General features: G+C 39.1%; 1 protein-coding gene across 11 annotated transcripts in view; it reads right to left on the reverse strand.

Annotated features, from left to right (window-relative positions):
- Nucleotides 1-25,406, reverse strand: part of TRPM3 (transient receptor potential cation channel subfamily M member 3) — a 411,968-nt gene that overhangs the window by 49,062 nt on the left and 337,500 nt on the right. For 7 of the 11 annotated variants that reach the window (XM_014268915.3, XM_074532493.1, XM_074532490.1 and 4 more), the window contains exons 9-17: nucleotides 23,426-23,498; nucleotides 16,390-16,490; nucleotides 13,725-13,859; nucleotides 11,117-11,167; nucleotides 4,795-4,830; nucleotides 4,516-4,656; nucleotides 3,097-3,126; nucleotides 1,742-2,031; nucleotides 650-878 (exon numbers count right to left, since the gene is read on the reverse strand). In XM_014268915.3, coding sequence (XP_014124390.1) covers nucleotides 650-878; nucleotides 1,742-2,031; nucleotides 3,097-3,126; nucleotides 4,516-4,656; nucleotides 4,795-4,830; nucleotides 11,117-11,167; nucleotides 13,725-13,859; nucleotides 16,390-16,490; nucleotides 23,426-23,498 — 1,086 coding nt within the window. The remainder of the gene's footprint in view (nucleotides 1-649; nucleotides 879-1,741; nucleotides 2,032-3,096; nucleotides 3,127-4,515; nucleotides 4,657-4,794; nucleotides 4,831-11,116; nucleotides 11,168-13,724; nucleotides 13,860-16,389; nucleotides 16,491-23,425; nucleotides 23,499-25,406) is intronic. The other 4 variants (XM_074532489.1, XM_074532494.1, XM_014268913.3 and 1 more) reach the window with 1 other exon arrangement.

Below are 25,406 nucleotides of genomic sequence, written 5' to 3' on the forward strand. Positions count from 1 at the left end.
CTGTGATATAGGAGGGAGAGGCAATTGCTGGGTATGTTCTGACTGGTGACTGCTTTGGTGAAACATGCCAGGGACTCAAATTCATCTCAGAATTCACTTTGCACTGTTAGCAGTTTTGTCAACTGTGGAAGTAAAGCTGTAACAGCTTTGAAAACTAAATTATCCTTTAAACCCTCTAAAGGAGTCCCTTCAGATGCCATCAGGAAGATTTGCAAGGGTTTGTGAGGAAATTTGTGCTGCTTACTTTGCCTGTTCTGGGAAAGGTTGTCAGATCAGCACCTTTCACTAATGGTTAATTCACTTACACTTCCTTTTCCTTTATTTATCTTTAAAACTCTTGACTAACTCCTCAAGTATACAGGTAGGATGACACACTAACCTTCTAGCTCAATTCTTGTTCTGATAAATGATGCCAGAGAGGAGTTTAAGAAAGCAAATGAAACAATCTAAGCTGTGTGCTTTGAACTTAGGCTTATGATAAGCCCCATCTGAAAAACTGAGCACAGGAAGAATATACCGTGCTTAATGTCACTGCAAATAAATATCTGAAATATGGTTACTTTAGACAGTTATTACTGATTTTTTGTGAACCGTGTCACCATCTATTAGAATCCTCTGAATGTTAATTTTATTTTAAAACAGGAATGACCTTTAGGCCAGAATTTTTTCGCATCCGGAGACGACCCATCCACATGTCAGTGAGCAGCATCTGGCTGCAAGTGTGAGCGATGAAGTCCCTGTGCTTGGCTGCCACTGCAAGCTGCAGGCACGTGGCGTTGCTCCAGTTCTTCAGCTCATAGGTCAGCAGTTTCATGGCCAGCTGCTCGTCCTGCTTGTATGACTGGTCCAGCAGCTCGACCGCCAGCTGGCCGAAGTCCCTGCAACACAGGGACACAGAGGGACACAGAGGGACACAGAGGGACCCCGCTCACTCCGTGGGCACATACAGCCCCGTGCTCAGAACGCGCCTCTGCCAGGGGCATGGCGCCTTCCAGCACGCAAATCAACGTGATGTTGACTCAACACATGGAAACCCACGTTTTCAAATGTGAGTGGCTCATGTCAGGCATATAAATAAGTGCCCCAGCTTAGCAGCGATGAGCACCCACACCTACCAGCTGCCTGCTCCCACCTCCCTGCCCACCTCCCTGACATTTTTGAACTGAAACCCTCTGGTTATCTGCAGCCTAAGGGATGGCTTCTCTGCTGTTTGCCCACAGCTTCACAGTCAAGCCTCCTGGAAGGAATGTCCAATATCCTTCCCCAAATCCTAAATTTCTGAAATTTTAAAATCAGGAAAAATTCTTATGAAATCTAGAATCTTGCCTTGTTAATCTAAGCATGACCTCTTGGTTAATTAACACCTCTGCCTGAATACTTTGCTGATAAGGATTTCAGTAACTGTTCTGCTGGGCAGGTAGAGAGTATCCTGAAAAAGCAGACAGAAATGTTGCAGTCTGACTCCTGAGGCTGCAGGGAGAACACATGAACAATATAGATATTTCACTGTCTTCTTGACATCTTCTCATTTCAGAAGTTATGCTGCTAACAACTTTGCTACTCTGGCAGACAGACTGTTTAAACGCCATTTGGATTTTCTCTAAAGGGACTGCACTTCCGCTACAACTTAGAAATGAAAGCAAGCTACAAATAAGAAAATTTTAGGAAGGTCCAGAAATCTCTCTTTCCTCCTTTTTTTTTTCTTCCCCCCTCAGGAAAGTGTACTCTAAAGGAAATTCACCTGGAATTGTGGTTCAGCTCTTGGGATATGTCATCCACCATGTCATTTTCTGATGCCTCGTGGGCCATGGCTTTGCAGAGTTTGCAGGCCACCAGAGCTTTAGCCATAGCCTCTTCCCCGTGTTGCCAAAAGAAGAGGGCCATCTTCTGACGTTTCATCAGCACAGCCCACACCATGAGCTCATGGAATGGGAACGGAAAGTGATTGATCTCAGGGTCATCCATATCAATATCAACTTCTTCCTCTTTTTTCTTTGTTGGTTTTCTGCCTCGACGCAAAGGGACATCATCCTGTGGGAATTGTAGAGAATTGTTTTCATCAGTAAAGGAACAGTTCATGCAATTCATTGAAATCAGTACCTAACACGTTTCCTGCAGGCCAGCCCATTCATCATTTTTTGGACAAAATATTTAACATAGGTAAACAATAAAAAAGGTATTGGCGCATGCACTGTAATTAGAAGACAGTAAACAGGGGAACAGAGCCTTGAACTATCACCCTGAATCAATAACATTATCACTCTGAAACTAATAACATAGAGTACAATCACACAATATCCAGAACTATTTTGGAAAATCCACCATTAAAATAAAGGTAAGAGCTCACTGCAAATGCAACATCTTCTGTAATGCATCTGCCTCTTTCCACCTCCAGAAAGTACATACCCAGGGGATTTTCTAATCTGCTGAAGACTCCTTCTATGCTTATTCTTGTGTTTTCTCCCTTTATCATCTTACAAAACTAGCAATTTCCCTTCTTTACTCCTATTCTGTGTGTTTATTCCTTTCTTCTCCATCCATTTGTTGCTTCTGTTGCCTTTAGTTTCTTTCCATTTTAGCCTTTTGCTTTTATCAGGTGTGCTGACCTATTCTGTCCTATGTCTATGGATGGAAAAATGAAAGTGGTTGTATAAAATAAAAAAACCATGAAAATACTACCATACCCTTGAAGCATCAGAGTAGCCAAATGTGCCAATAAAACTGAGATAACTTTGGATGTCTTCCTATAAAGATTTCTGCATTATTCTCTGCAAGTGTTTCATTTCTCTGAATATGTTTTGAAGTTAGATGCTATCTGACTGAAATTCTGCTTGCCCTGCTGGACCGAAACACTTTGTTTAATTCTTATTAAACAAAAAACAAGAAGATCTATGGCTGGGACAGAGCCCTCTTTTTCCTTAGCTATCTCCTGGACTTTAATTAAGAAATGTTTCTTAATCTGCCCCTTGTGTAAACCAGCTATCTGGATGAAAATACTAGTCATATTTTCATTACATTGAATTTGAACATCATTTGGATATAGTTTATATTTATCAAAGAAGGAAAAGACATTAAGATTTGTCAGAGGTTGCCTACCTCCATTCCCAACAGCTTCAGAGCTTTTGGCTGTACAAAAAAAAATTAGAAAAATGTTATTTCTCAGAGAATAGTGATGAAAAACTACAGCTATTTGTGTATACATATACACATACATACACATGCATGTAGAGTGATTTAGAATATACAATAAAATTTAGTAACAATAATAATGAAAATATAGAAAATAAAATGTACTGCAATAGCATATATGTACATACACCAATCTAATTACTACATGCATATATATATGTGTTATATATATATGCATATACCAATCATATTATACACATACAGCAATCAAATATGCAGTTATTTCAAACTTGAGTTTGACATTATTTCACCAAAACCACATCAGAAGACATATATTTGGATTCAGGTAAAAATTACAACTGGTTAGGGCTGTTCTAGCAAGAAAGTGATAGGGACCACTGATAAGGCATCAATGGATTTCTCTGGAGTACATCAGCATTGTGGCCACGGCTGTGGAACACTTTTATTGACTCTTGTGGAGCCCTCTGTGTGTTGGTTCAGTATTGGTGAAATCACTGCTCAAATGCTTTTGTCAATGGAGTGACTTTGGGAAGGAATTCTCTCCCACCAGCTGCAATCACTCTCTTTCCTTTCAAATGTGAAGAATCTTAAGGAAAAGCATATGGAAACAAATAAGCTGTCTGCAAGCTTTTCACAGAGCTGTTGCTATTTATAGTGATTTGTTACTACTTTCATTGTTGTGTATTGCTAAAATCTGAAATGTGAGGCAAAAGTAGGCAAAGAAGGAACTGGGAGGAACTGGGAGTCACACTGGGAGGAGCTAAACAGACTCCTGTTCAGGGTGAACTGGGTCAATGGCAATATGGATGATAATTAACTGCTTTTGTGTTTTAGAAAGACTTTGTATTCACTTATCAAACAAGGAACCCACAAAAATCACAAAAATATTTAACAGTGGTGTTGCCATGAACCCAATGACCGCTGGAGCCACATCCAAAAAATAAAGCATGTTTTGAGTTATGAGTTTCTTTGCCTTGAAACCTTCAGATCACAATCAGAAGATGAGCCCTGAGATAGGAAATGCATCTAACAATGCAGAAGTTTTCAAATCTAACTCAGGAGTTAGAATTACAGTATTACTGGCTTAGGTCAAAAGACTTGCCTTTTAAAAGCTGTGAATACTCATAATTACAGGTTTTAGAGTCAGACTGTTTAATGTGCTGGTTTCAGCAGGGCATTTTTCATTAAATTTATAAAAACCATAGCTTATATAAGCGTCTGGCTTGTGATGCATTATGGTGAGATAATAGCAATGCACATAATGGAAATGAATCTGGACCCCACCACTCTGGAACCATCTAAGATGCTATGGCAATCCCTGCCAGTTGGTACAGTCCTGAGGATGGCAAACAGCTTGTTTCTTACCCTCTTGGGCCCGAACAAGTTGTGGTACAGTGTTCTGAACCGCTTTCGGGTGTAATTGCAGCGGTACGCTCCTCCCATCAGGTACTCTATCACCAACCCAATATCAATCAGACTTATCCGGTAATCAGGAGGTAAGTTTCCCTGCAGTGAAAATAAGGATGGTGGAAAAAGAAATGCTCATTACTGACATTGTTAAATGTACTTTAAAATGGAGTTAGAATAAAACAAATTAAATAGGTAAAAGCAGGAATGTATTATTATGCTGGTTAATTAATTCACCTTAAAATAGATCCAACCGAAACCTGGATATTCTCGCTTGGAAAGAAGACATAAGTTAAATAAGAAGGTGAAGAACTTGTTGGAAGTAACAGAAGATAACGTCAGTACACAGTACTCATATTCTTCAGCTGGGGAAACAAGGAACATGACTGCAGAAACAAAAGCATGAGGATCGATACACTTGAAAAGTCAGGCACAATTGCTGGACTCTAGTTCTGCAAGATAGTATTCTTCCTGCACCAGCTCTCACCCACAACTCATCCTGGCACCTCGCATCTCTGCTGGCATCTCTCTGGACTGCCTATTCTGAACTGTCAAGACATTTGAAGCAACATCACACAAAATCTCTTGTTCACATGGGACCAACTCCTTCCCATCCTGCAGTGTTTCCTTCCCATGTTCCAGGAATGGAAGAGCAGGAGGTGAGATTGGTGTTACAGCTCTGGAGGACTTACACAGGACATGAGCTATCATTATTACTAGTTGCTAGGGGAAAGTAGAGTCTATCAGCATTCAGTCTTGGAGTTGTGTTCAAAGAATACACACCCTTGCTTAAGCTTCACACCAAGATTGAGGAAAGCATCTGTATGTATGAAAGCTGTAATAAACAAAATACCTATGTGGCTAATTATTTTGGGGTTTTCTTATGAAGAAAACTACAGGCCTAGAAATTTTTCAACATATTCTCTACCTGAGTTCCTTACATATTTTACTAAAAGCCCCTTTAAACACATTATCTAGTTATGTAATTTCCAGCAGAGCCATGGAGATTTTCTCACAAGAAATGAACTGAGTTTGTGCTAAGGGTCATTAGCAGGATCCTGGAAAAGATGCCTACATACTTCTCCTTTCATTTCTTTTCCTTTCCTGCCCTCTGTTAGATATTTCTATATACCCATATCTAAATAGATATATGTGTGTATGTGTATGCCTATGTATCTATATGCCTGTGTGTATGTATGTGTATATGATGTCTTCAGCATGTACTTTTTAACTTGAAAGGAAACAGAATGACAAATACATCCACATCTTACTGTCCTTTTTATGGGAACTCCCTTGCACACATCCTCCTACTCTTCACTTTCAAATATGAAAATGGCATCACTAAGGTTATGAGTTCCCCAGTGCTTGGGGGTTGCAAAACTATGAAGAACGAGTTCAGTAACAGATTGTCTCCCACTGCATATGAATTCACTCTGAGTTAATGGGGCATTTCTATTCTCCAGTTGCAGTGAACCCAACGGGACATCTTGTATGCTGAACAATTTCAGGCTGAGCTGCACTCACAGATGTGCCAGTCAAGTCTCTGGGGGGGTCTCTGGCAATGGAGGAACAAAACCCCAGTGTGGGCACACCTGTTCTTCTATTCTCTTCAGAAAAATCTACACAAGGTAAACTCTGACCCCTTTACAGGAGGAAAGGACTAATGGGAAGGGAATGAACCCAAAGGAAGGTTTGCCTCCTTCTCTAACTCTCTGCTTCTGAGTTGACTGGATGAGAGGTCTTGTTTCAGTAAGCATTCCCTACCAGAAAAGAAGGCATGATTCAGGAAATTGGGAATAGATCACCTGGCTCTAGAGACCTCACCAAGAAACCTTTCAGATTTAGAGAACCCTCTCTGTTCTGCATGTCACTGTGCAAAAGAAATGACTACAAGATAAAGGTGGAGAGACAAATTATCCTTCTGAGTACTGCGAACAGTAGCCTTGTAAAAAAGGAATATTACTCTAATAAAAAATTGTCTCATATAGCCTATATTACAGAAGGACCAGAAATTGTAACTCTTCAAAGCTTCAAAATTTTTCAGTGCACGGTAATAATCTATTGTTCTATAATGATTTACAGTACAGATTACAGTGAGCCTGTAGCTTTTTTAATGTGTTCATTAGGAGAAGGTTAGTAATTCACATGGAGCAATTTTATGGCTATCATGTCTTGCTTGAAATATCTGCATGTCTGGAGATATCTGCCTGGCTTCTCTGGAGATGTTCTTATTAGATTAGAGCAGAGAATCACTAATGGAGAGCAGATGGCAACTGGTTCTGCAGAAGAGAAAAAATGGATGCAAAGATCCTCCTTCCTTTTCGACTTCAGCCATGAAGGACAAGGCTTATTTTCTGCCCTGCTACCATGGTACAAGCAGCGTGCTGCAAAGACTGAGGAAGGAGAGAGGGAGGTTGTGCTTCCACAGTGTACCATGCCTAGCAATCAGCTGGCATTCAAAGGGACAAAAAATCAAGAAAATTTACTGGAAAAAATTGAGCTGCCAACAATTGTCCTCCAGCATATCTTTTTGCAACCTTCCTAATCTTGTTTAATGTGATGAGTGGGGGAATTACTATGGTTGGCAAGAATGTGCATTAGCTTAGATAATTTGGACATGGTAACGCTTATGCTGAACAGTTTAAGAAAGATAACATCTAAAAATTAAATGAAAAATAAATCTAAAAAATTATATTTCAAAAAGTAAATTCTGCTAGGTTTGGTTGGTTTTCCCCCTAAAATGTTCTTGTCTTTTCAGAATGTGTAAGAGGATAATTCTACTAGAGCAAGGATGAAAGGATTAGCAGAAATGGGAGTTGCACCTCCAAGGCAGGACTCCTTCTAGCTTAAGGTCTTCACTCAAACTGAAGGCTTTAATGTTATTAAGTGGCAAAAAACATTTGAGCAGTTAAAAAACAACAGGCATCAGGGTGCTATACGTATTATAAAGCTGAGTTTCTTGACACAGTTTTGATTTCTAAATTTTCATGAAAGATTTAGATAGAAAGATTCCAGTAAAATAACTTTGATAAAAGATGCATCTAAACCTCCCAGATAATACTGAAACACTTCACTAAAGAAAACTTCCAAATCCACAGGACAAATACGCACTTCATAAACATTCCTTTTCCAAAGTGCGATACCCTAGTAAAGAAGACTGGACCATCCTTGTGACAGGAGTTGCACACATGCCAAAGCACTTGCTCTGTCAGCAGACAGCTTGAACCACCCTGGCAGTGCTAAGAATGCTTGTAAATAAAACACAGTGGTGCAAGTGGGACAGAACTGCCCCAAGAACAACAAGAATTTGGATGAACTAATTCTAGTGCAGTCTAGGTGGTCAAGAATAATCAAAGAAAAAGTTTGATTTTGAGCTAAGATAGTTGTTCTGGTTAATAATCAACAAATCTTTTAATGCTGGGACAAACTCTTCAGTCTAATGCACAATTCTTCTCCTGAAGAAATTTGAGTTTTAAACTGTAGCTAGTCAGTTGTAGTACTTTCTTCGCTTCAAGTGCATTTCTATGTCACCATGTATCAAACCTCTGAGTCTGCATGCTGAGAAAGAAATAATACTGCCAAAATTCTATATATTGCTAGTTTGTTCTTTGGAAATGCAGATGTGCAGTAGCAGCCCAAAAAAACCCCAGCTTTGGAAATGTAAATAATCCTGAAGTGGAATTGAGATCTGTTAATTATATACAATGTTTTGGATAAATGAAAAAAGAAATCCGTCTATTAGTTACTACTGATCTTCATCAGCTAGTTGAGGCAGGGAAGGATTTTTATTTTTTTAAATTCATAGAGGGCAACCTCCACTTGCAGACAGGGTGTACAGGAGAGCTAGTGTGTGATTCTTTCTGCTTAGGTTGGGTACATTCCTGTGTATGGTCTATGGAAGGAAGCCAAAGTTAAGTTTGAAATCCTGGACCCTTGACAGGAGATGGCAAAATGGCCATGAGGCCAAAACTGCAGGCCCTGCTATGTAGCTGTGAAATTGAGAGGACTGAAAGGTGATCTGAGGCAGAGTCATTACGACATAATTTGTCTTGTTAATACATGCAAAATTAATGCACATTTAGATTATTGTAAATTCATGCAGATTTTATCTCCAGGCCTTTACAGTATGCTGCCTAGGCTATCAGTCTTCACAGCAGTATTTGGAAAACCAAAGGGAAAATATATTGTTGTATTATATATTTTGCGTGCACAAGTGTGTCTACAGGCTGCCACAAATGGAATGTGATAATATGACTTCTGTTGTTCTCATTATTTGCTTTATGAAGCAGGCAAGATTGTTTTTCAAACAAAACAAACCAAACCAAACAAAACATAACAAAACAATACTCTCCTACTGATTTACACAGCTATATAGTACAACAGTAGTAAATTACTGCTCCTATGATTTTTAATATCCATTCTCTATCTGAGAATCCACAATGCTCAAGATGCAAGGTTTTTAGCATACACCCTTTTAAATAGTGCAGGTTTCAAAACTGAGAGGTACATGTAAATACACAGTGTATTTCGTATCAATTAGATATTGTCTCAAGGTGGTGTAGTACATACTTTGGTATTTATATTCCGTGATGCTGTAATTAAATCTGAGAGGTTAGGTGTGTGGCATCAAAATATACATGAACTCAAAAAACTAGCATCAGCAGTGTGGTCTGTCTTGCATGCATGATGGGCCATCAAATTGTCAAATGGTGATGTGTCCATTAAGAAGCTTTTTCAAAAGAGGTGTTTTCATTTAAACTGTTGTCAGATCTGAGGACTGATTTATGGCTTGGTTGATTGGTAAGGGATCTGCTCAGCTGTCAGGGCTATAGTGAGCTGTCACTTCTCCTTATGAAACCTGGCTGTTCTTCATCCTGAACAAAATGAGAAATAGAGCCCCAGAGGTCCAATTTTCTTCAGGAAGGTGCTAAAGAGGCATACCAGGCTGTCTGTTTTCAAAGCCCTCACCTATGCTCATAAGACTGATTCAATGTAGTTGGAATTACTGAAGATTTTAGATATTGACAGAGGAAAGAAAGATAAATTTATGGAATGATAACCATCACTTACTAGTTAGAAATCATTATGGAACAAATAATGTCATCAAATATAGTGTAAGTTTATTCAGTGTCTATTCATATACAACCATGAGTACTGATCATCTTTGACTACTTTGATGTCTTTTCTTTCAAGAGTTTCTTTAAACATACATATTTAGTTAGGGCCTCAGAAAAAAGAGATACATATTATTTAGTTACTCAACATACAATTTGCTATGCCTTTGAAGAAGATCTTGGAAAGGTGATTCTGGTGAAGAGAAGGCATTTGGAAAAAAAAAAGTAGAAGACAAATTATGCTTCTTTCAAATTAATAAAGGCACATAAATAACTGCATATTGAGTAATAAAATATTCTGGAAACTTCAGCTTCAAGAGCAGTATCCATTCTAAATAGATTCTAGCTTCACTCTTCTCAGTCCAAGGGGATTTGTGCATAGTTTCTTTTTGCGGGCATTTCACACTTTTCCATGGTCACTTAATACCCTATACATAATTGGACAATGATGATGAAATTTAACACACCAATCAAAGAATACCACCAGAACCTTCCTAACATGCTACTGATTACTCTGTAAAATTACTTCGTAAAAAGGTGCTATATGACTACTCTCCTCTCTTAGGTGGCTTCAATTCTGTCACTGTCAGAAAAAACCACTAAAACCTGTGCTCTTAGAAAGAATATCTTCTCCTTTTAAAATTTTCCATCTAGTTCCATGTACAGAGATATCCTTTCTCAAGTATGCTACCCTTGAGGTCTGACTTACATAATGTGCAAGGTTGTAATCCGCACATGCTCTGGGGGAATATTCAAGTTGATGAGGTCATTTGCAGACTCAATCTCCTTACTTGATCCATATATTTAAAGGATAAGGGATTTTTATTCCTTGCAGCCACTGTAACTCTTTTAATCCTGAGCACATTGGTAAAGGTATTTGATATCTCCTTCCTGCCACTAGACCTTTCAGTATTTCTGTCCAGCTCTTCTAATAGATTTTTATAATTCAAGATTCTTGAAATTAACATGATAAGGGTCAGGGGGAACTTGCACTGCTAATTTTTATATTCTGCTGAGGAAGATGGCTAAAATGTACCACACAATACAGAATGAGGAACTGTTTCAAAAAGCCAGGATCCAGCACAAGGGTAATAGCTATTTTACAGGCTTGGAAGTAAACTAGCAACACAGAAAGTAGCTTAGACAACAGCTGCAGGTATGGAAAAATACAAGTAACAGCATAAATCCACACAGTATGTAAGAGCCTACAATTATGGCAGCAGACACACTATTACTCAAGCGTCTAAAACCACAGAGAAAGCAAGCCAAATAACTTGCTAATTGTGCTTTGTAGGCAAAAAGTTCATATTTGGAGCACACAAACAGGACATTCTGTACTAGCAGGAAGGAGAAGGCTCTGACTGAAAGCTCATGCAGAACAGAGATTGTATCTAGCTACGAAAAACCAATAACATTATTTTCAACCTACCGTCTATTGGACTCACCTTTTTCACATCCCTGACTAGATGATGCAGAGTGTTGGATGGTCCGTGTCTCTGCAAAGGACAAATGAAGAAGAACATAATAGTTTGCACAAAATATAAATGTTGAGATAACTTTCTCACTTTGCTGGTTTAGAAATCAGGCAGCTGAGAGCACTTCAATTGTACAGTGTTATCAATTAAAAAAAAAAAACCCAAACAATTACAAGAGCATTATTTCACCTGTTTTACTCTTTTGCAGAAAACTCTTCCTTAAGAAAACCCTATGAACTGCCACAGTGGATGAAAATGGAAGTCCTATGTATTGGGTTAGGCTCCTGGCTTAGAAAAACCAGTAGCATAGCACAGCCTCTGGGAAAGAGTGGAAGCAAAACCAACTGCTTTAGTCTTAGCCTTCCTGCACTCAGGACCTCCAGTTCCACCGCTGGTGGCTCAGAGGCACTCTGAGCCTGGCATTGCATTGAGGCTGTCTCACCTGAAAGCTGCTCCCTGTGAATGCACATGCATGTGAATGCAGAATGCAAGGTCTGTGAATTTTTCCAATCTTCTTTTGACTCCAGCTGTCACTGCAAAAATATTCTGCAGAGGAGTCCCGCAATTTTGATCATACTACTACTACTACTACTACTACTACTACTACTACTATTATTACATCTTACGTTATTTTCTGCTTTGTTTTGACTGTTGCTGATATTTTAAGAGACATTTACGAGAGGTCTCCTTGGTTGCAGCTGATATGCATGAGACCACTACACATGTGTAGAGTCGACATTTCCGTGTATGCATTGCTCTGCACTTCCCAACACTTAATTTTACATAATCCCATCTCTGAGCATGATGAGACTTACCTGTTATTCTTCATATGCTTCAGATTTTCTAAAACACCTGCAAATATTACTGTCTCTTCTGTAGGTACTGTTTTTCAGATCTTACATAAACAAACTGAACAGAGTCTTCCAGAGTCTTTCATGACCCTGGTCATAATGTCCTTTTGTGCTAAAAATGGGCCATGTTTTCCTTCTCCCTGTTTTTTAGCATTCAAGTAGGTTTTAAACCAAAACTGTCCCTGATCTTCTAAACCATGGCAGCTACATTTCTTTAATAACCTTTGAAATTTTAAAATGGTGTTAAAGTTTTGCAAAAATAAAAGATGGAACCAAGTGCAACATTCTTATTCTTGTGCATGCTGATTGCAGAAATAGATTTCTAAGGCTTAACGTTTTCCTATAGAAGCTTGATAAACTCTTTGTTGACATAAAATTTATTCCCTTCATTCTATTTTTACAAATTTGCCATAGCAGAGGTAAGATTCACTGGTTTGTAGCTTCACAGGTCATTCCTAAGTCTTATGCTGAAATATGGTAATTTTTAACTGGCCATGTAATTTTTTTTGGTGCTAAGGCAACAATGGATGCATTTGGTCTTACAGTATAATTGGTAGTTCAGGCATTTCAGAGCCTGGGTCTTTTGGAATTTGTATATGAAAAGATGTACGCTGATTTCTACAGCAATAAATTTGTTCAAAATGCCCTTCTTTTAGCTGTGGAACTGAAGACTTCTGTCAAACTTATTCCCTGTAAAAACTGGCATTTGTACAAGAACTACCATGCTTATTCCTGTTACAAGAAAGCTCGTAGGCATTCTGGTTTTAATACATAGGTGCCAGTCAATAGGCAAAATGTAAGCTGACCAAAGTTCCCATGGGAGTTTGTCTATCTATCTATCTATCTATCTATCTATCTATCTATCTATCTATCTATCTATCTATATCTGTCTGTCTGTCTGTCTGTCTGTCTGTCTGTCTCTCTATACCTGCCCCTCCTATTTTGCCCAAATTTACTGAATCCTTTATGAATATTTGATATTTGCAAGACTGATTTCTGGTCACCATCAGTGTGATGCACATCCAGACAACAGTCCAGTGCAGCAGCTTATGACAGCAGAAACTGGGAATTGTACCAACTAGATTGGCCTTGAAGATTTTTTTTCATTACACATAAGAAGTTTGAACTTTCTGAACTACTACCTAAATAAATAATAATACTGTGAATGCTGGAATGTATTTTGCATTTGAGAATTCAGCAGCAGACTTCATTTGTGCAGTTTTATATTAACTTTAATTGTAAGGATTAAAAACTTTCAAACATTTTTTTAAAAGTCAAAGGTCTAAGCTTTGGAACTCAGTAGGGGCATGGGGAAACCCTTCATTGTAAGAGAGACTGATTAAGAGTTGGAAGATTTTTCTGAAACCATATTGTCAGGAGTCATATAACACCACTGTATCAGTCCTAAATTGCCAGTCACCATCTTCCAGCCAGTACCACCTGCCTAAATCTTAGGTTTGTCATATTAGAATTACAATTACAAGAAATTAGCTGGCACTGTGTGAAACTTATTTTATGTCTTTACAAAATCCATACAGCAGATTATGTGGACAAGGCACAGCATGTTGCACTATATGAGAGACAAGCAAGAGAGACAATATGGCCTAATGAAAAATTTCTGCAGCAGGTGTTGACTGCCTGGTGCATCATCATCATGCCATTACAATACAAGTGGGAGCTAGAACAGTGAATATAGAGACAGAAAATTTGCCTTAGGCTGGCCCTACCGTATTGTACAATTCCTCTAGCCGGGAGATGGTGAGAAAACGATGCATGCTTACTCCATTTTCTATGAGCAATTTCACAAAATCCACTCTGTCCAACACCAGTGCATCCAGCATTGCTTGCTCAAGGGAGCCCACCTGCAAAGCAAGTGATTAATTGAAGCTGTTCCTGGGCGTGGCAGGCTACACCCAGCTGGTTCAGTCACTCCGGCACAAGCAGAGGGACTGACAAAATTCTGAGGGTTTCTCTTCTAAGCTTGAAATGGGATAATCACGGTTTTAATCTGTAACAATTTTTCTAATTCAGGGGTGCATTTCAAAAAGGAATATTGGAGTGCTGGTTAAAATACTCTAGGAAAAATTGTTCAGGACAAAGGAACTGGAATCCAGTAAACTGGAGACCATATCTCTACCTTCACCATGTCATTATTATCACTATTTCTTTTCCTGTTAAACATTTTATTTATATTAGATACACTTGTTATGTGCACATGTAATCACTTTAATTCTGTCTTTTCTAGAGTTTTCTTGTGTTTGTGATATGGAACCTCAGGGAAATTTGAATACCCAGGAAACAGAAATAGCTTCATAATTTGCATTCCTTTGAAGGTCCAAATGCAAGAGGTCTTCTTACACAAAACCTCTCCTTCTTAACTCTTGGAGGTCAGGCAGAATTAGAAGGATGAGAAATTATCTCGTCCTTCCAGCTTTTAGCTTCCAAAATGTTTGCAGTTTGCAGAATTTATTAAAATTTTTGCTATGATGTGGTGATGAAGAGATTACAATAAAGACAGTTCAATGCCATTATAATCCCTCCTGTGTTTTGACACGTACTTATGCCCAATATCAAAGACAAAACAAATAGTCCTGCTCACTCCATGACTGAAAAGGCAAGGATTTTTTACTAGCTTTTAGGGGTAGCAAGCTGTAGAAAGCTACATTTAAAGCAAGGATACTTAAACAGAAGCTTTTCCCATTGTTATAATTTTTCCATGGGGAATTGTAAATGCTCATGTAATGACAGCATGTGAAATTTTAATGACAGTGATGAAACAAGTGTCACAGCAGTGACTAATCTGGTCCAGTTGAAACTCCTGACTGAGTAAGTTGGACTTTAGGGAGATACAGGTAAGGATGTAGATATTCTTTTTTTTTCTTTTTTTTTTTTTTTGTGTGTGACTTCTGCACCTGTGAAAGCTGTAGCACAGTCAAGGAGTTGACTCTTCCTCCTCTGCCGGACAGAGTATTCAATAACTTCTCTATTTACAGTCCTCCCTCTCCTGAAGAGAATCCACACCCCTGGTGCTCCCTGAGAATGGTATTAGCCAGTGTGATAAATAGGTATGATTCGTGCTGATAAAAATTGAAACAGTAATTGATATTGATACAGTAATTAATATTTGAGAATAATAAATAGTTAAAAAGTTGTAACACCAAAAGAAGAGAGGGAGAGGAGGGGCTCCACCCCCCACTTCCCAGCAGATGTTCTCAAGGACCACAGGAAAGAAGATGCAGTTGCTAAAAATGAGCAGGAACCTGGCTGGGTCCACGAAAATGCTAATTATAAGGGATTTATTGCCTTGATATGTAGATGCAGTGATACGTTAGTCTTGGCTTACATTGTACTGGCTTGGTGCGCATGTGTAACCCAAAGGTGAATTAAAGGACACAGAGGAAGAGGAGAGGTCTTCATCCAAAACGACCCCCAAAGACTCATGTGACCACCAAACCGAGTGGTGGCGCATACGTGGCAAAGGTGGTAATGAGGGCGGAGATAGAGATATGACGAACCGAAAATAGGAGGAGATGGTATTGACACATGGCATGTAAGGGGTGACTTTCACTTGGCAAGCTTGTACGTGAGGTGGCAAGGGTCCCAGAACTCTGCCCTCCGTACCCCACGGTTGTTTTTGCTTATGCGCTATTATTGGAACCAAATTATCCCTTATTTTAATCGAATTATATTGTATCCAATTTTATATTTTTTCATTTTAACTATTCAATTAAAATTATTACTATTTTTAATATTGTTTGGTTTTTTTATGATGGGATAATTGGGCAAACAAAACACCAAGGAGGAACTGGAGCACAGGACGGTGCAGATGTAGAGCAGGCAGATCGATGCAGAGCAGCAGTGGGAGCAGAATTAACACCACCAGAGGTCTGGAGCCACAGCCCATTCCTGGTGACACTGCTGACCAGCTCCGGCAGTCTACCTGACCTCCAACATTTGCATGGTGTATCTTTATGTCAAACCTTCACCTCAAATTCAGTATTTGCATATAAAAGCGTGCTGCTTGAAGAGAAAAAAGAAGTTTTGACTTTCCTTGAATTTGTAGCCTAGCACTAAAATATGGCTGTATACTCGTTTTCCTCAGCTCGCAGAATCATGTTTGGTAGCATAGCTCTGGTACTTCCCGTTTTTCAGAGGTATGGTGTCCTACTGTGAAGGCATCGCTAGATGTCACCATTTCCTTGGACAACAGAACACACTAACCTCTCTGCAACTGTGCCTGCCTTCAGCTACTGTGCCTGAGAACCGTGTGCTTGGCAGGACCCAGAGTATTTCAAATCACACTAAAACCACCACTGCAAACAGAATGGATTTAATACTCTATAGGGTGCAAAGTGTTTCTAACAGAAGATGTTGTACATATATATACGGTACCGGCCACTGCTGCCCATAAATAAAGATCTGGCTGCGGGCGATGTCCACTCTGTTCCAGGCTAGCGCTAGGCTCAGCTGGTCGGGAGCAGATGCATTCGCTCCTGTACACACAGACAGGGGAGCAGGAGCGGAGCAGGAGAAAAAAGAAACAAGACATTAGGCTCAGTATGCCCTGGTAACTCCTCTTTCTAAAGAGTCTCACAGACGTCCATGTGATTTCTGCAACTGATCTCATATTAAAACAAAACCAAACCTTCCACTGCACCTGTAAAAAAAAAAAAAAAAATCCGTTTTCAAATCTGCATCTCTAGTTCTCAGATTGTCTTACATACATTAAATATTTCCTCATATTTCCCTTCAAAACACTGCAGATACAGGTGATATCGGAAGAGGCAATTTTTGGTTTCCCTCCTACTGAATGTGAAGCATGAGAGCAAGCCAGGATACAGATGGAACTGCAGGAATACACACACCCCCACATGTATCACATGAACGTGCACACACACACACAAACATACATGCCTCTAGCAATTACAAGCAGATTCAACTCATACAGACACCATTGATTTCAGTAGTTCTGCATTTTTTTGGCATCTTACACATTCCATCTGGATAAGAGGCATAGGAGTTTCTCCCCTGTTTGTACTGAGACATTCTGGTGGGACAAATTTCCCTTCACATATGAAATATCCATATAAGTAAGCATTCTATAAAGCTTGTGTCAAGGTATAATACACCCAAATTAAATGAGAAACTATGCAGATGATAAGATGGATTTGGAGCTCTTTGTATTTGGAAGGGAGGGTATCATTTTCCCTGCAGTTTTAATGGACACTGTGGGACATTCCTGTCCTGCTGTGCTTTTTTATTTCACAGTTCTCAGCTAATTTGTAATAATAAAACAGCATTTGTGCTTCAATGTCAAAGGGAGAACTGGCCTGAATGAACTGATCAACCAAATAAATAAAGGGCTCTTTGACTTTTAACTACATATCTGGTTGCAGTGGTTAGGTGATTGTATAAGGGCTTATTTTTTAAAGACTTCATACCTCTACTGTTATTTTCTGTTTATTAATTCTTCTACTGATATCATGGAGTGAAGAGAAATAAAAGCTTTTCATTACTTCAAAGCATTTGTGTCCCCATTTCAGTACTACTCAAACCCACACACTGTTCCAGTTGAAAGTGGACTCTGAAATTGGAGGCAATGAAAACATAAAGCTGGCTGCTGAAATTCTCTGTGAAGACCTTAATAAAAAACTTTGTGGAGCTTAGCCTATAATTTAATTTCATAACTCTCAACTTTCAGGTCAGTTTACTGCTGATATAGCCAATTCCTTGTCAACGCCTACAGTAATTGTTTGGGAGATGGTGAATTGTGAATCATCCAAATCACATTCATACAGAAATGAGCTCTGATAAAAAGGTAGACAATGCAGGAACAGAATAGAATTGAAACAAATGAAGAAGGTAAAAAAAAGTAAAAATACTTCTGTGACTTCTGTGGCTAAGATGTATCAGGAATGCCCCTTTTCATAAGACACAACTTCTCATTCTGTGTACTGCAACACAGACAAGACAAGAGACCTCAGGGGGGATGCCAACAACATCTGAAACTTTTGGAGTTTCTTACACAAGCAATATGCAGCATTCAAGAACAGAAAATATTTACCTTTGGGAAAGGCAAAAATGTCTCTACATTTCAACATCCCAAGATTTATTTATAAAAACAAAAAAAATACCTGCAGTGAGTATGATAGTGTAAGTTAAACACAGAGAGCAAATAATGTTCTCCCCCCTTCTGAAGCAAACAAGAGATGTTCTCATCAGATCTGCTCCTTCCCAATCATGTGCCTGTAGGAGAAGTGAGAGCTTTAGCAGGTGATTAGTCAAGGTTTTTGGGGAGCCATGGAGGAAACACATGGGTGAACTCTAAAACCTGGGGGCAGTGATGGTGATCCCACAGCCTGAAAACATTTCACACATGTGATGAGGGAGCTCCAGCTCCTGATTTTCCTATAATAGCCTATGATATGGGTAGCCAGAGGTGTTTCATCTAGTTTCATCTAGTTAGAAATAATCTTGGATCAGATGGACTTGGGGAGGGAAGTGGGCTGTTTACACTGCCCCCACTTGAGGCAGAAGTCAAGCTAAATCACTGAGGCTTCAGGTAAATAACCTCTGAGCCCTAGCAGGGAGTGCTCTCCAGCTTGTGGCAACTGGCCCCAGCAGTCCTGGCCCTTTTCCTGCTTTAGAAAAGATTCAGCTGGCAGATAAACAGAGGGTCTTCTGGTGCATTTGATCACAGGAAGGAGCGGCTGGCATCCATTCATCGAAATTGTTTTCTTTGAGCATGCTGATTGCTCCAAATACTGAGCAGAGGGGAAAGCAAGCTGTGGTCCAACCTGTGTCCTTCCCATCTCCGTTCATTGTGCTTAAGGCTGCCAGCAGTGGCCAAGTTTTCCTGTTGGAACATGTGCACTCCCAGAGCTGATGCTCTTCTCAGTGCTTGCTGCCACGATGTTTGTGTTCATTGTCTCACAGAGCACTGCAGGCATCTGGCAGTAGAAGGAAACGTGTGGCTTCTCAAGGGGATGTTGTACTCCAGGTCTGAAGCAGCCCACCAGCTAGGGTGCAGATTATGGACGTGCATCCTGGGGCTCTGGTGCATTTGGTTGGATGGGTGCTTCCACACTACAGTTTCTTGCTGGAAAGCCCTTGCTTCCTTCTCTTTCCTGTCTTCTCTGAAGGGTTTTCAGATGAATGTGGGACACACTGATTTTACTTAAGAGGAGAAGGAAAATCAAAGCTATAAATGTTTGTACAGAGCAGCATAAGGGCTGTGGATGCCTTTTAATTTATTTTGTTCTAGGACAGAACTGATGGCCTTTGTCTCACATGAAAAAGGAAGTATTCAGGCTATTTTAGGTGGAATTCTACCCACGATTAAGAAGTATGAATGACTCCAGTCATATAAGAAAAACTCCCCAGAAAAAAACATGAGATGGCCTTCTTAAGATACAGTCTGCTTTCAATCATTTCCTTGACTGCATTTACTGCCATAGAATATGGACTTGAGTCAGCAGGAAGAATCCAAAATGTGACCTCTCTGGGGATGCCTGTCACTCATGAGTGTAACTCATAACTGTAACGTGCCCAAATCAAAGCCAAAGGATAACTGGGAAATAAATAAGGTAGAGTTAATAACCTATTGCATTGTATTATTTTAATTACCATATCATACTTATTGCATTAAATAATGTTTTGGGTAATATGACTAATGTCTCTGTAATATTTACTCAGTATTCTGGTGTCTGGCTGATTCTAAGATATGTTCCTCAAAAGAATGTTTTGAGACTATGACAACATCTGCAGTGTGACCCTTCCTTTCATCTGCTCCTAGAAGAAAAGTTGCAGTTGGGTTGCAATATGTTGTTTTGGCAGTGTTTTATCTTGGTATAGATACCACTGGATATAGATAGACTGCTGGGACAGCTGTTAGTTCCTGTAGATGTTAATTTTATGTTCTTAGGCTGCCATTCAGCAGTGCTTGCATAGACTGGTAAAAAGTCACATTGTCTACTCAACATTTTGGACTGAAAATGTAATAACTCCTTTATGATACAGCCAGGGACTATAAACCCAACGCTGTCTCCTCGGGGAGCCAGGGTACACATCAGACAATGAGTGCTGTGCACTTGCAGGATTACTGAAGAGCTTTTATATACTTATTATTACAGGCTTTTATGTACTGGCTGAAGCTTACTGTAACCAACACAGACCCCTAAAGGATTCTCCTGGAATAGCCTATGATCTTGGTGCTCAGGTATCTGGAAAGATGAAATGACATGAAACATCTACTTAGACAGGAATGGTTGTGGGATATCCATTTCCACAGCACACCTAAGCATGTCAGTCTCCTCTTTGAATCAACATCTAAAGAAAAGAACTAGATTAGGGAAAATGAAAAAACAAATTAACTTTTTGCTCTGTGTCTCTGCAGGTCCAGTGTTATCTCCTGTTTCAGCAGCTCTCTAGTGCAAAGGCTGCCTTTCCACAGCATTTGCTACAGAACCATCCCAATTAGAAAACCTATTGACACTGTAAAAAAGCAGATAGCAGAAACAGCTACAAGTGCAGTAACCAGATAGCTGACCTAATTCTGGAACCTTTTTGTGTCTGTGATTTCATGGTTGGCAGACTATCCTTGACCATCTGATACTACATGATGGCTATTCAGTGAGCATGAATCATGACTTACTCACAGGCTGGAAAGTATGCAGAACTTCAGCTCTGCTGCAGCCTAGTGTGGTTTATCCCAGCAGGTACATGGCAGTAATATCACTGCATGCCCACACCACTCAGCACCTCTCCCTTTCCCCGTGCTCACAGTAGCACTGGGGAGGCTTCTGGAGCACCATCTGAAACAGGGCTGGCACTAGTCTGCTCCAGACATTGCAACAGCTTCGTGAACTAGGATCTTTGAAGCCACTTCAAAACAAGTGTTTTTTTAGACCATCTCCATATGCTGTCTTTAACTTCCCTGTCGTATGCCTTCTGCTTCACTAGCAGCTGCAAAAGGACAAAATCCATTATGGTGTGAGTTCCAACTGCTCAAGTTAAGAGAGCACAAACAGTTAAACTGTATTGATAAACTTGCCTGCTATAAACTCATGCCTTTGGAAACTTACTTCCCACATTTGTGTCTCTCAACATTAAAAAAAAAAAAAGAATTTGCAAACCATATGCTGTTGTGACATCCATGCAATGTAAATTGATAACCAGTTTGGATGCCATTCTGTAGTTTATTGAAGATCACTTCCAAGAAAGATAAATCTTGCTGACAAGATTAAACAAGAGACTTGTGAAAACAAACAAAGAAATAATATGTGGTGCTGAGTTTGGGGCTTGTGGAATGTGCTGTACCGGACAGCTCCTGAATTGGCAGTGTGTCTGGTGTGGGTTTAAAAAGAGATTAGCTCATCACAAATTTTACACAGCAAATAGGAAGTGATATTTTGTGTTTCCAAACCCTTGTCCCACTCCTCCATGACCAAATCACTCATGCAAGGGTGGTATGGTCATTAGCTGATATGCTCCTCTTGCACTACCAAAAGCTGCAATTTCCTCATCAAGACTGAAAAAAAGTTACTGGTAATCATTCACCAGTTTCATACATTGCTCTGCTCCTTTTTTTTACACAGTACTTGAGAGTAGGAAGAGATGAATTCTTAAATTTGAATTTATGAATGTCAAGATAACTCAGACACAGTCTTCAAATTTCTTATTTTACTGATTACAATTATCATTTTTCTTTAATTTTAGAGACAATAAACTGCAGGAAGTAAGTTTTCAATGCTGTGGAAACTCTAATGCCATGAAAATTTCAATGTCATGAAAATTCCAAAATGAAAAACAAATTCCATTTTTTTAACCTATTATAAATAAATTACTTATTAAAAAGCAATAGACAAGTGGTTCAGCATTGCTACCCTAGACTTTGATGAAAAACCCAAGTATCCATCGGGCTAGTGTGGTATATTTTCAGAAAATCAGTATTTCTTTTCAGGTGGGCCAGAACACTTGTACAAAGACATGGTGTGAATAAGGACAACTGACTTGGCTGAGACAACAGATCTCATCTTTGCACATATTGATAAACACCTTGTGATCAGGAGGCTTACATGAACCAGAGGTGCCTGATGAATCTGATCTTCATTAAGTACCTTCATAATCAGAAAGTCTGGAGGAGCAGGGAAGATGAGGTGTAAGTCTTAGTTCCTCTGGCTCTTTCTTGAGCAAGAAACAAATGTTTCTGCCACCAGCAGATTTTCAAATCAAGGTTCTCAGACAAGCATGAAAGGATATGTCGAAAGTACTTACACAGATCCAGGCACCTCCTAATAAAAGCTAATAAAAGTTTCTTATGATGACTTGCACTCCTAACACCAAGAGAAAAGGAAATTTTATTTTACTAAGAGGCCAACAGCACCAATTAGCAAAATGGGTATTCCAGACCAGGGAGGACTGCTCATATACTGAGACGGCAACCACTAAAACAGTTGCTCATGTAAATACTGCAAAAGAACATTTCAAATAGAAAACAATCCCTCACAGGCATTTGACTTATTTACTTCAGCTTCCAAGAGTCAGTTTTCAGAAGATTCCAATGATCTATGTTGGGATACAGATCTTGAAAACACATTTAGAAAAAGCGGAATCACAACTCTAAGACATTCTTTGCCTTATTAATAGAAAACAGGAGCAGTACTTTCAGGGATTGTCTTAAGAACAAATGTGAAGAGAATACCTTCACGCTAAAGGTAATGAAGGATTCAGTTACATTTAAGATAAAAATGAAACCTACAATTATATTATTTCCGAGGGACAAAAGAGAAATTTGGCTATAGATGAAATTCTTGATTCTTGTTTTGAACTAATTTTTTAATTAATATAGACCAGGGTCTATCATGAACTGTAGCAATAGGAAATTTAAAGTCAACATTTTAAGAGCAGAAGTGTAACATGTAATGGCTTAGAAAGATGTAACAACCAGCCAGGTTTAAGATTAAAAGCCCAACCATCCCAATAGCTACACTCTTAAATCTACAAGTGGAGGCTGAAAGAAACCTCACACTACTTCCAGACTTTCTAGGGATGACTACAGGTAACATGTTACTTTGTCAATAGAACCAGCTTTAACTGAATGGATGTTTTAGCTGCCAAGGTAATCTGAGTCTGAGGAGTTCTTTGGCTTCTCATGAATACTGAGCTTCTCAAGTAACTAGTGTTGGGGGTCACCACTGATATTTCTTGTGACACATCGGTGATTGTGGAGAACAAAAATTCAGAAAGGAAAAACAGTAGCTGTTTAAACATTAAAGAAAGAGCTGGGTTTGTATAAAGCAATTAGAGCAAGAAGCATACTTCAGTTTCACAGTATAGATTTATCATCTTGATAGATATGTCAATAATGCAGGTTTCAGGACACCAGAGACACAAAATGGATTGATATAGATTCACTCAACTCTGTTACCTTTTAGTAGTGCTGTCAGGATAGCTAAATCAATATCCTGGTGTCCTTCTGATCCCATTCGAAAAACTGTGATCTGCAATATTAATAGACAATACCATTATTGAAATGAGGGTAATTAAAAAAAAAACAACTTAAATTAGGGAAGCATGATTTGAATCTTAAAATGTCCTGATGTCTATGAGATAATCTTACTTTATTTGCTCTATGAGAAGCTAATTAAATTGGATTAGCACACAGTATATTTTGTGACATAAAATTTGGTAAGATAGAAATTGTATTAATCTTCATATGAAAAAAAGCACCCAGTGACACTTACAGGGTGAAACTAGAGATGAAGGAATGTTCCTGTATTAGAGTGACATTAGACTTAATGTTCTCAACAGATTACAAGAAAGATTTAGGTGTCCTATGAGTATCGACCTAATTGATGGCATATGGAATAGAATAAATATTTTCAAGTGATATTAGAAACCTATTCAACCTTGAGATTCTATACAGGAAAGCCTTTGATGAATAATCTAAGAATTAGGCTTCTAACAGGTCTGGGAACATCTTCAGCCATGTATGGTCAATGACCTATAGCTCTAAGTTATAGGCTCTGAGGCAGCGAGGTGAGATTCACAACCCATGAATTACAAGAATGAACGTGCAGCTGTTCCTTCTTGCCAGAGTCTCTCTTGGTTAAGACTGCACTGAAACATACAGAAGTGTAAATCCCCTTGCTCCTTTTGTTGCCATAGCAATATCTTTTTTTGAATCTCTGCTTCTTATCAAGCAACACAGATTGCAGCTTTTAACTTGTGCCTTTCCTTTACTCATGAAAACTATGCCATCATTTTGATCTGAGCACTTGTCTGTTTTTACTTTTGCTGGTATGGACTGCCTCAATTCCTTTTTCTTTTAGAATAAGTGACACCTTTAATTAGGAATTACATAAGCATTTTTTATATTCATATTGAGCAACATCTGTTGTTTCCGTGTTCCTAGATTCCTACTTATACAGCACTAAACTGCAGCAGCATCTGATATTGAGCGAACGTCAGGGCACCAAGTACTGTCTACTGTCACAGGAGAAGGAGAGAAACAAGGTCTGAAGGACAAGGCAAAACTTCAGTGATAAGCTCCAGTCTGACAGCTGAAAAGTGCTGTAGAGTATATCCCAGGAAAACCAGCACAGCCCTCCTTTAGCACCTATTCTGCCTTCATTTGATCCTAGAGTTTCAGGGGCTTTGGTAGCAGCGACAGTAGAACAGCATCTTAGAGGCTGAAAAGCAAACTGCATAAAGGAATAGGAAACTGGCTTAGCTCAATTAGTCAATTGAGTTGGGTGATGTAAGACATTACTTATGTTAGGCAATCTCCTCAGCTAAAGTACACTATTTCCAAGTTAGGCTTGATTTGATCCTTCACAGTGCTCTTAATACAAAGCATAAATGACACTTTCATGAAATGTTTTCTCTCTCTGGAATATGCAGATGTTTCTGGCAAACTACTTGATGTCTATCCCCAGATCACAACTTCAGAATGGAGTAGGACAGAATTGGAATAGAATAGAATAGTAACAGAATAGATTATTTCAGTTGGAAAGGACCCTCAACAATGATCTAGTCCAACTGCCTGATGCAGAGCTGCCAAAAGTTAAAGCATGGTACTAAGGGCATTGTCTAAATGACTCTTAAACACTGACAAGCATGAAACATGAACCACCTTTCTAGGAGCCTGGATTTGATCAGGGTTGATCCTGGGTTTGATCACATTCTTGTAAAGAAATGTTTCATTATAATTTTCCTTTTTTTTTTTCTATTTCCATGATGTCTGGCAACGAAGCTTTCCTGCCAATGCAGGCACTCTGCCCACACGTAATGTGAATAGAAATACACATTTCTATGTATGTCTCATCTCAAAACACAGTCAGTGTGTGAGCTGATGAGACCAGACCCTCTGCTCTACATGGTTATGATGTGCTCCCCTTGCCACAAAT

The sequence above is a fragment of the Zonotrichia albicollis genome, chromosome Z (assembly GCF_047830755.1).
Source record: "Zonotrichia albicollis isolate bZonAlb1 chromosome Z, bZonAlb1.hap1, whole genome shotgun sequence".
NCBI classification, from domain to species: Eukaryota; Metazoa; Chordata; class Aves; order Passeriformes; family Passerellidae; genus Zonotrichia; species Zonotrichia albicollis.